Raw genomic sequence first — 12244 nt, forward strand, 5'->3', positions numbered from 1 at the left:
TTATGTTAAAGATTTTTCTTACGCCACATAATCACGTGCCCCAACTTTGGTGCCTGTTTTGGTTTATTCTGAAGCTACATTGTTGAGAGCAGCTTTGGTTGAAATTAAATGACTGCATTAGGTTTTGTATAAATGTCTACAGTCAATTGTGCACTGGCCATCATACCTGTATCCAAAATGATGTTTAAAAATGTTTCACACATGCAGGTCTCGGATATTATGGGCTATAGGCCACATAAATATGTGGTGTGGAGATTTAACTACAATAGGTGCATCTGTAAGCTTAGACATCTGACACTGCACTGAGGCCCCACAAATGTTTAAATGTGTACAATTTTGCTCCTTCATTACAAAAAAATATTAATCCTATTATAAATAGGAATAGATTTCATGTTACCACCTAATGCAATTATAAGCATCAAGCAGCAATCTGTCTCGTCACTCTGTGCAAATGTCCTCTCGAAGAAAAAGAAAATCCTCAACCCTCAGGGAAGTGCACAAAACCTGTTTTAAAAATCCTGACACTTAAGTTGTGGTATTTGTGTTATCACTTTAACAACTCACATGACCATTAACATGATCCTGGAGAAGTTGGTTACCAGCAGAACACCTCCTTTGCAGCCACCTGGTGAAAGTCGTGCTTGGTTTAAAATATCCCAGTACGATTTTCAGAACAATCAACTTCACAGAAGTTATCAAAAACATAAAAACACAAATGTAAAATCGAACAGTTAAGTACATGAGGACAGCAAAGATATAGACGAGACGAAAGGACACTGTCAATGCTGTGAACAGCAAATGGCAAATCTGCATAACAGAAAGGACTCGGTGCAACATTTCTTTAAAAAGGGGGTTAACAGAAAGTCCTGCAGACATGTATCATTTCACTTGCAAATGGTATGATCCAAAACATCATAAAATTAACAGGGTTGAGTGCACAGAATACAGGAATCGACAGAATTGTACATAACATAATAAAGGCTCTATCAGCTTACACAAGTTCGTTGCTTTTTAAAATTCCTACCAGTCCTATGCACTTTGCTACTCCCCTCACACCCACACCCACCCACGCACACCCACCCACACACACGCCCACCCAACACATGCCCACCCCCACACACACACAATGCACACCCACACATGTACGCCGACCCGCCCACACACGCCCACACACACGCCCGCCCACACACACGCCCGCCCGCCCACACACACGCCCGCCCACACACACACACACACACGCACGCCCGCCCGCCCACACACACGCCCACACACACTCGCCCACATCCACACCCACACTCACCCACTCACACCCACCCACAGCTGGCATGTTGTGTTCCCACAGAATCTCATTGACAAAGGTTAGTGTGTGTGAAGCTGAGCAGAATGCCTATCCTCTTCCCGATGCCCACTGTGTGGGATGGCAGGAACTCGAAAGTGAAAAAGGTTTATACAGTCAAAACAAACAGAATGCCCTCAACTCCACAAGTATCACATTTACAGATTTTTGTAAACATTTCTTCAATAGCTCTGCTGTTGCCGTTTATATGAATCTATCAGTGTCCCAGAATCTATTAAACAGAAGCGAGGTGGCAGAGATAGATGTCACTTAGGCAGTAAATAAAATGTATTGACATGATTACACTGCCAACAGCATCTTCCTCAAGTAAAAAAAGACGGCTGACACTGCTGGCATTTTTTAAAAAAAATTTGATCGAACTTAAAGTGGTTTGTTTTAAGTGGGGACTGGAGGGTGCGGTGCAACTTTGGATAGTTCATTTTCATGAAATTATTACAGTACTTTGTGCTCTTCCTGCAAGATACAATGTTCATTCATCGTAAAGTCAGCAGAGAAGCCAATAGATGTCCTTGGACTGGTTAGGGCAGAAAAGAGACCAGTAATATCGGCTCTTGGTTCAGTGCAAACAACACACAATACACAAGTTCCAAAACACAGCGTTCACCTACAGCTGATTCTGTACAGCAAAATGAAATGGAAAGAAAGCGCTACAGGACAAAGATGCATCTCAGAACAACGAAAGTATTTTAAGTAGCACTGATCCGCACCTAAACTGTGCTGAACTGGATGAAACAAATGACAGACACATTGAGCTCACTGCAATGAAATTCAGCAGCAACAAACAAGAAGAAACAAGTTCATTATTGCCATAATGTAAACACTTCAGTAATTTTTTTGTCGACAAACTCATGTAAACCTATAAGATTAATCAAACAAAATGAAACTATATTGCAATTCAACTTTCTTGGAGGGAAGTGGGGTTGGATTTTGGAGTCTGTTATTTAATCTCTTGTCCAGTTACAATCACTACCTGTTTAAATCAAGCAAATAGAAATTGTGCACTTGCTGTGTGCACTCCCACCAGGTCTGGGATACAATGTCTTACATTTTTGTTCAACACTAAGATGGAAAAGTCACACTTGTTCTGAGTCCTGAACTTCAAAACATATGGAGAGATATTTCATTTGGCTCCTAGATTTATTCTAGCTTTTAATTGGTTTTCTGTAGTTCTGAAAAGAACTTATAAAAAAAAAATTGGCTTCAAAATTAAGGCTGTAATTCAAGAATCTGCCCAACTCTGGACACTCTAAACTGTTATGTAAATACAAGAACATCTAGGATCAAGGTGGAATTCCTCTCCAATGAACAGAAGTAATGCCCTTCACTAACTAACACTTCAACCTGTGTATTAGATCCATTCCAACACACAGAGGAATACCATCAGAACTCTGTTCTGTGATGAGTTTGGGGAAGAAAAATAAAAAAGTTGTCTTGTCTCCAGATTAGTGATCAGCAATTGCTCACCCCTTCCCATTCTTTTCAACTTGTGTTAAACATTCCCCTAGACAATAACACCACAAAAAAAAGACTGAAGTAATTAAGATAAACCTAGTCTACATCTGAGCGCGTGTCTGTGGACTCCGGTGCAAACTGTATTTTGAAACTCTTATTATGCATTTCAAGAAAAGGCGAAAAGTTCGTTCCCTTCACCACTTAAACAAAACAAATTTACAAGTTTCCTATAAAAGTGCAACAATGCCATGAAACTAGTTCTTACAACAACAGCTCGAAAAGAGTGTTCCAAGCCATTATCTTTTTACAAATTTGTGTTGAATTGTACACAAAAATATACAAAAAGAAAAATAGAGGAGGTAAAGTCGTAGTTAGCTTTCACCAGATGTGTTGCTGCAAAAGGCCCTGCTGGTCAATAACCAAGTCATCTAACGTTCTACATCAGCCATTGTCAATAAAAATGGCCAAGTTACTGCACCGGCTCACAACAGACTCATAAAAAGGCTGCTTTAAAGCATTAAGTAGAATGACGTTCAAATTCCAAAGTTCACTGGAACTTGAACAAGTTTTCTGACTAATGTTAATTCTGTTTGTCAAAATGGTTAATGCAAGAGGGCTTTTCTAGTATCAAAAAGTCCACAGGAATTTGATGCCCCCAAATAGTTCTTTAAAAAAAATAATATAATATAATGTAATATATACACATATATAATACACACACACATATATATTATGTTATATTATATTAGAAAGCAAAATGAATTGCTTTTAGATGTCGGTGCAAGCATCAAGCCCTTCAGCTCCCATTAACTAGAGCCTCGCCGTTTGTTGCAGGTTTCATATCGTTCCCGTCCTCTGATAGCCTGTGAGCAGAGGTTTTCAGAAGCAGGTTATTAATGCTAATGGATGCAGACATAGCTGGGGAGGTGCTGATGCCAACTGACGCTGTGATGGGCTGATTGAAGCAGGACGTTCTAGGTAGGATCACCTTCTGTTCCTCTCTGACAGATAAGGAAATACAAGACAAAAATTAGTTAGGACATTCACAAGACAGAAAAACGAGGCCTTGGATCCATTTTGATTATGGACCAATTATAGCAATCAGGAGTCCTGTAGCTCTCGCCTCGCAAACGAGAGGGCCTGGGTTCAATTCCCGGGCAGGGCGAAACCTTAAGCAAGTTTCCTTACTCCACAAGTCTGTTTACCAAGCAGTAAATAGGAACTCGGTCGTTAGTCAATTGATGAATCGCTTTTTCGGGGGTAATAATCCATTCAAATTTTTTTAATCTTTTATAAAAATAATTTTGACACTCATTCCATTACTGTTTGTGGGACGCTGCTGTGTGCAATTGGCTGCTGCGTTTCACCCACAAAATACAGTTAATTCACTTTATAGTATATTCTGTGAAGCACTTTGAGACATCTCGAAGCTGTGATAAGATGCTAAATCATATGAAATTATTAATTAGTATACATAATTGTATTTTTGAAAAAAAGACAATATTGTGTAAAGCAAATGGTTATAATAAATAATCCTTGTATTTGATATAGCGCCTTATCACGCCTCAACTCCAGGACCACTGCTGTCCTGACAGACTGTCTGTCGGACATCAAGTCCTGGATGAGGGCAAATTTCCTACAGTTGAATGTGAACAAGTCTGAGGCCCTCCTGATTGGCTCGCGCCAGCGCCTCCGCACCTCAGGCTCTGGCAGCATCACCCTCCATGGTTGCACACTACAGCTCACCAGCCAGTCAGGAACCTGGGGGTCTTGTTCGACCCTCAACTGTCTTTTCTCCCCCACATTCAAGCCATGACCCTCACCTCCAAAGCATCGCCCAACTCCGCCACTACATCACTGCTCAGGCGCTGAAACTCTTGTTCATGCCTTCATCACCTCCAGGCTCGACTATGCAAACTCCCTGTTTGTCGGCCTTCCCAACTCCTCCCTCCACAGCTGCAGATAATCCAGAACTCTGCAGCTCGTGTCCTCTCCCGCACCAAACTCCGTGACCCCATCTCCCCCACTCTCGCCCGACTCCACTGGCTCCCTATCCTTCAGGTCCAGTTCAAGATCCTGGTTCTCACCTATAAAGCCCTCCATGGCCTCGCCCCACCCTACCTCTGCCACCTCCTAACCCCCTACCAACCCGCCCGTTCCCTCCGCTCAGCCGACTCTGGCTGCTCCACGTCCCCCGACCCACCCGCCCCACCATTGGCGGGAGAGCCTTCAGCCACTCTGCCCCCAACCTCTGGAATTCCATCCCCCAATCACTCTGCCTCGCCCCCTCCTTAGCCTCAAAACCCTCCTCTTCGACCAGGCCATCGGCCACCCCCCCTTCCCCTCCCCTTCCTTCTCTCCCCCTGACCCCAGCTCGGGTCTGAAATGCTGTCACTGTCCAGTGCCTTGGGACGTCCTCCCGACGTGAAAAGTGCTATACACGTTACCCTGTTGTCGTTGTTCCAGACGTCTCAAAGCGCCTCACAGAATATACTGTAAAGTGAATTGACTATATTTGTGGGTGAAACACAGCAGCCAATCACACAGAGCAGTGTTATCAATGGTATAGAATTGGGAATAGGGGTGGGCAGGAAGGCGGTGGGTGTGGAAGGGCAAAGGTGCAATACACAATGTTTCTTGGTGATGTTGGATTAAATCTACAGCAAGCGAAATGACCAAATGGAAGAAATCCTCTGATCAAATCACATTTCTAAACCCAAGTGCCAAAAGCACATTTGTTGAAGGCAAAGTTAAGTGATTCTCATAGTTTTAGTCTCTTACGTGATTGCGATCTGCTCTGCGATCCTGCGGCCCTGCTCCTCCTGCTCCTCACCTCGGTGTTTGTGGTGATGTTCGTTCTCAGACATCATGTGACTGGTTGGATCACCTTGGGAGCTGATACCCAACTGTCGATCTAGGACATCCTGTATGAACACACACACAGCGTTATTGCCGTCCTGCACCCCATTTGATGGCACTACCTAGCCCAGTCCAGGCCCAAGTGTAAATTTTAATAGCAAAAACATAAAATTAATAACATTTGTTGTACCTTTTTCATTTAGCTTTGAAGACACAGTCCCATATGTCAAAAAGATCTCTCCTTAAACCAATTTTGTAGGAAGTGACCTATTTCTGTCAACTCACTGCTTTGATGAGACATAAACAAACGGTGCAATGGTACCACAGAGTGATAGAACATCACAGTCACTCAGTCGAGAACATGCCCTTGGGAAGGTGCTGAGAATAAGCAAAATCTGTGTCTTAAAGTGAAGTTACAATGGGAGAGGGGAGTGGGGTAGAATGTCATTCCAGGATGCTGTTGTACATCTTGTGAAGCGCTTTGAGAAGTCCTCGCAACATAAAAGGTGCTATATATCAAATAATAATTATTGTACATCTGCCTAGACAATGTAGTCAGTGACAAGGTGATCTTGCCAGAGGATGGGAGTATATGGTAAAAGGGCCTGAAATTAGTGGATGACAAAATCATGCAAAAGTTACCTAAGTTCAATAGAATTTTAGTGCAAAAAACCAAGGTTCTGATAGAAAGCTTCAACAAACCTCTACCCACCAATTTGTGGCAACTGCTGGAACTCCAAACCATCACTGTGAAGCGTTCTGATATATTATCCTAGATGAAGGGCTCTATATAAATATAGCGTTGTTGTTCTGTTGTAGTAAAGCAAAATACATTCTGTACGAGCCACCTAGTAAACTACAACTCTATGGACAAGTGAAAGCACAGACAACAGTACACAGTAAATAACAAAACTCGTACTTCTATTTCCTCATCTTGATTAAGATCAGGTTCATCAGTATCTAGAGCAGAAAGCTCCAGTTCGATATCCCGATCCGGCCTGGTGTCGCCTGAATCTTCCGAAAATTCACCCTGGAACAAGAGAATTCATGGCTGGGAATAAATTAAAATGCATTGAAAAGACCACATTTGTGCCTCCGTGTCATCAATAGAAGGATCCACAGCCCATAATGGAACAGAGCAGCACTGCATAAAGCAGTGTGTGCTTGTGATCTATAGCTCGATACTCTGGAAACAGCTTCACAATAAGAGATTCCATATAGACTTCAAACCTAATATGACGTGTGCAAGAAACTTCATTTAGCAACAAACATGGGTATTGGTCAAACACAAGTATGATGCACCAATAAAACTACTTTTCTATCAGAAGTTAAGTCTTTAAAAAAAACAGCACTTTTATATTTCCGAACTCTGCTGAAGTACACCATATAAACGGCAAGATCCCACTACATTCTCACCTGCTGCAGCTCAATACTTAGCTGATCTCCACCATTAGGATGTTTCCTGTGGGCTGATAGATCTGCCGCTCCCAGTCGGTCCCTGAAACCAAATATCAATTGAGAAATTAGATGCTGATTATTAACACCAGGTCCCCACAAGTAAAAATTATTCTAATGGATATAGGAATCTGAGTTATCATTTTGCATTATAAGAACAAAGAGGTTTGACACAGAAATAAGTATATAATCTCACACCTCTTAGTCAGAAGGAGTGGGTTCAATTTACAGCATATCTTGTGAAGTGCTTTGAGATGACCGGTCAACGTGGACATATATTCTATACCAAATGTAAGGATTATTTTTATAACTATAATAAACTGTGTCAAGCAGAATATATTCTTCACCTCTCCCCACTCCTAAACAAACACAGACATATGCACAGCACGCCATTGCTGGCATTATATATAAAATGAATGATTTAATCACGACTGTTTGTGGGATGCTGCTGTGCACAATTGGCTGCCACGTTTCATCCACAAAATATACAGTCAATTCACTTCACCATATACTCTGTGAAGTGCTTTGCGACATCTCAAAGATGTGATAAGGCACTATTTCAAATGCAAGGATTTATCTGAAATGCTGTCTTGGACGTCCTCCCGAAGTGAAAGGTGCTATACAAATGTAATAATAATAATACTAATCCTTGCATTTGATATAGCGCTTTTCACGTCGGGAGGACGTCCCAAAGCGCTTCACAGAACACACAGTAAAGTGAATTGACTGTATATTTGTGGGCGAACGCGGCAGCCAATTGCGCACAGCAATGTCCCACAATCTACAGTCGTAGATTGAAAATGACCAATTTATTATTGTTTTTGGTTTTGGAGGGATTATTATTAGGCTCTGTGTGGAGTAAGGAAACTTGCCCGAGGTTTCGCCCTCTGCCTGGAATTGAACTCAGGTCTCTCACTTGCAAAGCGAGTGCTCTAACCACTGAGCTACAGGACTCCACGATGTAATCTTGTTATTGTATTATTATTATTAATTTATTTATTTATGATGAATTCACCCACCTTACTGTCTTAAAGGAAACAGACGATCAAACAACAAAACCTTGAAGTTGCAAAACAAATTTGAAACCCAAATATTTTACAATTAAATCTTTAAAAATTGCATATTCAGAATCAGTGAAAACACTCCATAGCCTCTTCTGATGAGCTATTACTGTCAAACATTGTACTTTTAAAAGAGAGATTTCCCCCAAAAAATAAATAAAAAGTACAACCGATGAAGATTTTACTATCACAATCTCAACACCTAAATTATCCAGTGGATACATTCACATAAGTCATCATTCTAAACTAAAAGAACATCTGATCAGCTTTCTGTTATTACCTGTCAAGGTATTGAGCAGGTGGAGTAGAATCTGATCCATATGAAAGGGCAGAGGAACTCCAACTACTGGAATCTGTATGGCTCACATAGGAACTATAGTCTGCAAAAAAAAAGCAGATTTAACAACAGATTTAACTTGTGAAAAAAATAATACAATGGAGCCCGACTAAATCCCCACGGTGGGATTCTGACACGGGTCAGTTTTGACTAAATCATTTTCTTCTAATAAGCCAAATTATGCATTAAAATCAAGGGGGCTAGAGAAATGAGGTCCAGTTTTCTTTTACTCTTAACATTTAACATATCAAAACTTCAAAGAATTCTGCTCAAGTGAGGAAACTTTTTTTTTAAATTGGCAAACAAATGGCTGTGGGTGGGTGATTGCTGGTTAAGTGGTGAACGAACAATTTTGTGGAGTATTGGCCAGGACGCATACTTGGACTTACAACTTTTTAAACTCAGAGGTAATTGCGCCATCTCTATCTATTTATTCAGGTGGATGATAAAGATTCCATGGCACTATTTGAAAAGAGAAAGGAGTTTCTCCCGGTGTCCTGACCAACATTCCCCCAGATAAAATTGGTCACTCACTTCATGTTTTTTTGTAGGATATTACTGGGATCAAATTGGCCATTGTGTTCACCCACAAAACACAATCACCTCAATTTACAGTAAAATCCTGTGAAGCATTTTGGGTTGGGCTCCACATACGATCGATGCTATATCAAATGTAAGGATTATTACTATTATTGAGCTAACTGATACACAATATACAGCAGGCATTTGCACAAATCTATAATGCCAACATTTCTCCCCCATTTTAAACCAAAGAAACCGAAAATAAACTAACCAGTTACACTGATAGGCTTGGTGGCACTTCCTTGGGAAGCTGTGGCCTGGATCGGATCAGTGTTGTGATAGCCTGTGCGTGCAGACCGAGAAATCGCACCCCACTTCGAGATGATCGGTCCATCACCAAATGGAATTATGGGATCTTCATCTTTGCCTCTTCTCTGAGGGTCAAATAGATTTAGCCGTCTTTTCACATCAAGGTCCTGAAAGCAATTGAGAATATGTGAAAAATGAAACTCTTGGAAATAAACCTTTAAACCAAATAATAATAATAACATTAAAAACAAGAGAGTCTCAGAGAGGCAGCATTGCTTTTGCTTTCCCACCCTGTCAGTCATGAGCAGTGCAGATAGAAAGGAACAAATATCGAGATACTTTTTTATACATAAACAAAATCAATCCATAACTAAATTAGCCACCAGCATTGTTGAGCAAAAGGGAATCTGACGCCTGGCTGCTCAATCACATAACCATGGGATTAGTTTAGAGCACACAAATATACTGAAAGCTTCTTCAAAAATACAATTTGTAAAGTAGCATACACTCATATTCATTGGCTTTCTTTTCTGGTGGGAAACTTGTTCAATGAGGATCGATAAGCTACTGAACCATGAGAAATGTTATGACTAAACCCTGTCTAGTTCTCATCCATTATCCATGCTGTACAGTATGTGGAGTCCCAGAAATGCATCACTAGACACTGGCCAGAGACACTGGCCTATTTCCCTATACCTTAGAATCCAGAGGACAACTGCAGTGCAATTCTCCCACCCCCCAGTGCTAGCTGAGGCTCAGTATAGACCACACCCCCCAGACCAACAATCAAACCTGGGCCTTTCCTGGCCTATAAATTCACCACATTCATCCAAGTACGCTGGTACAGCTTGCAACTTAACAGAACATCAAATAAAATGTAAAACTGAAAAATCTTTATCAAACAAAACCTACTGATGAGGTTACGAAAACCTTATGCTTGAAATCTTTCACCATCAATCAGGCGAGTACCACTCATTTTACAAAAGTAGTTAAAGTTCACAAACATTTCAAAGAATACAGTTTTGTTCACATAAATTGTACTAAACAACTACACAGAAATATATAGAAAAACCCATATAAGGTGATAATCCTTGCATTTGACATTGTGCCTTCTCATGTTAAAACATGTTAAAATGCTTCAGAAAATACATTTACTGTAAAGTGTAGTGACTATTTTGTAGGTGAACAATTTGTGAGCTTGTAAAAGATAGGTGATGGATGCTTTTATATTTCATTGGTGGAATATAAATTCAAAACTCACAAAAATTTACATTTGCAGAAAAATATGCCGGTTTTCATAGATTCATAGAATGTTACGGCACAGAAGGAGGCCATTCGGCCCATTGAGTCTGTGCGGCTCTTTGACAGAGCGTCACTTTCACTAACCCTAATCACCAGCTTTCTCCCCATAACCCTGCAAACCGGTCTTCCCCCAATACCTATCCAGTTCTCTCTTAAGAGCTGTTATCGAATCGGACTTCACTGCCCTTTCGGCAGATCATTCCAATTTCCAACAACTCGCTGAGTGAAAACATTTCTTCTAACCTCCCCTTACACCACTAATAGAAACAGCATTTCATACCAACCCATTTCTTAATGTACATGGTGTTGAGGATAATCCATCAGGGATCTATAGAATTTTAAATTCAAGAGTCTGATAACCTTTACATACTTCAATGACTTGAACAGAACAAACCACCTCAACCTCGGACAATAATCAGAATGGAGTTCAGAGGCCAAAATATGGTATTTTTAGAGGTTTTGACTGTTCACTCAGCTCTCAAAAACAGTGCCAAACCTGTTCATAGAATCATACAGTACAGAAGGAGGCCATTCGGCCCATCGTGTCTGTGCGGCTCTTTGAAAAGAGCTTCCAAATCAACCCCACTCCCCCGCTCTCTCCCCATAGCCCTGATCAACCCCACTCCCCCGCTCTCTCCCCATAGCCCTGATCAACCCCACTCCCCCCCTCTCGCCCCATAGCCCTGATCAACCCCACTCCCCACTCTCTCCATCAGCCTTTCAGGCAATGCATTCCAGATCCCAACAACTCGCGGTGTGAAAACATTTCTCCTCCCCTCCCCTCTGTTTCTTTTAACAACTATTTTAAATCGGTGTCCTCAGGTTACCGACCCACCCGCCAGTGGGAATAGTTTCTCCTGTTCACCCTATCGAATCCCCTCATCATTTTGAAAACTTCTATGAAGTCTCCTCTTAACCTTCTCTGCTCCAAGGAGGATACCCCTCGCTTCTCTACCTCTCCTGATAACTGAAGGCCCTCATTCCTGGTACCATTCTGGTCAATCTCCTTTGCACTCTCTCCAATGCCTTGACATCTTTTGTAAAGTGTGGTTCCCAGAACTGAACACAGTCTGTAGCTGAGGCCTAACCAGTGTTTTATATAAAGGTTCATCATAACTTCCTGACTTTCGTATTCTATGCCCTTATTTATAAACCTAGTATCTACATTTTGGATGTCATTGTGTAGACGACCCCAATTTTTCACAAAGCAAGTTACTGATAAAGTTTGCCTTAAAGAAGCCGTATAGCGTTTTGGGAGAAAACAAAACAAAGGTTGCTTTGGCCACTCTTCACATCTTCACCCACCCACCCAGTCAGTCAGTCAGCAGTGGTGCAAATCTGGAAACAGATTACTGGTCAGATTTCTCAAATTGGAAAGGTTCTGAAAGCTAATTTAGCACAAATGATTTCAGAATACATTGTCGTACTAGTGCTGCGCTGTAAATTCTGCCAGAACGATTTTGGTTATCGGGGAACACTTTCAGAGGGTAGTCTCTAGTTCAAAACCTTTTCTGAGTGACAATTTAAACCAAAAATTAAACTAAGAAATGGAACTGAGCTTTCACACTTAGCATTTTCAGAACTTGGTAA

The 12244-nt window shown here is 41.3% G+C and overlaps 1 protein-coding gene across 3 annotated transcripts in view; it reads right to left on the reverse strand.

Annotated features, from left to right (window-relative positions):
• Positions 1-3522: 3522 nt before the first annotated feature.
• rc3h2 (ring finger and CCCH-type domains 2) overlaps positions 3523-12244 on the reverse strand; it is a 49998-nt gene continuing 41276 nt past the window's right edge. For all 3 annotated transcript variants that reach the window (XM_007909042.2, XM_042337485.1, XM_007909040.2), the window contains 6 exons: positions 9315-9519; positions 8465-8564; positions 7085-7166; positions 6588-6698; positions 5591-5733; positions 3523-3810 (listed from right to left, as the gene is read on the reverse strand). In XM_007909042.2, the coding sequence (XP_007907233.1) occupies positions 3606-3810; positions 5591-5733; positions 6588-6698; positions 7085-7166; positions 8465-8564; positions 9315-9519 (846 nt within the window). In that variant the 3' untranslated portion in view covers positions 3523-3605. The remainder of the gene's footprint in view (positions 3811-5590; positions 5734-6587; positions 6699-7084; positions 7167-8464; positions 8565-9314; positions 9520-12244) is intronic.

This window comes from Callorhinchus milii, unplaced genomic scaffold (genome assembly GCF_018977255.1).
Source record: "Callorhinchus milii isolate IMCB2004 unplaced genomic scaffold, IMCB_Cmil_1.0 Scaffold8, whole genome shotgun sequence".
In the NCBI taxonomy this organism is placed as follows: Eukaryota; Metazoa; Chordata; class Chondrichthyes; order Chimaeriformes; family Callorhinchidae; genus Callorhinchus; species Callorhinchus milii.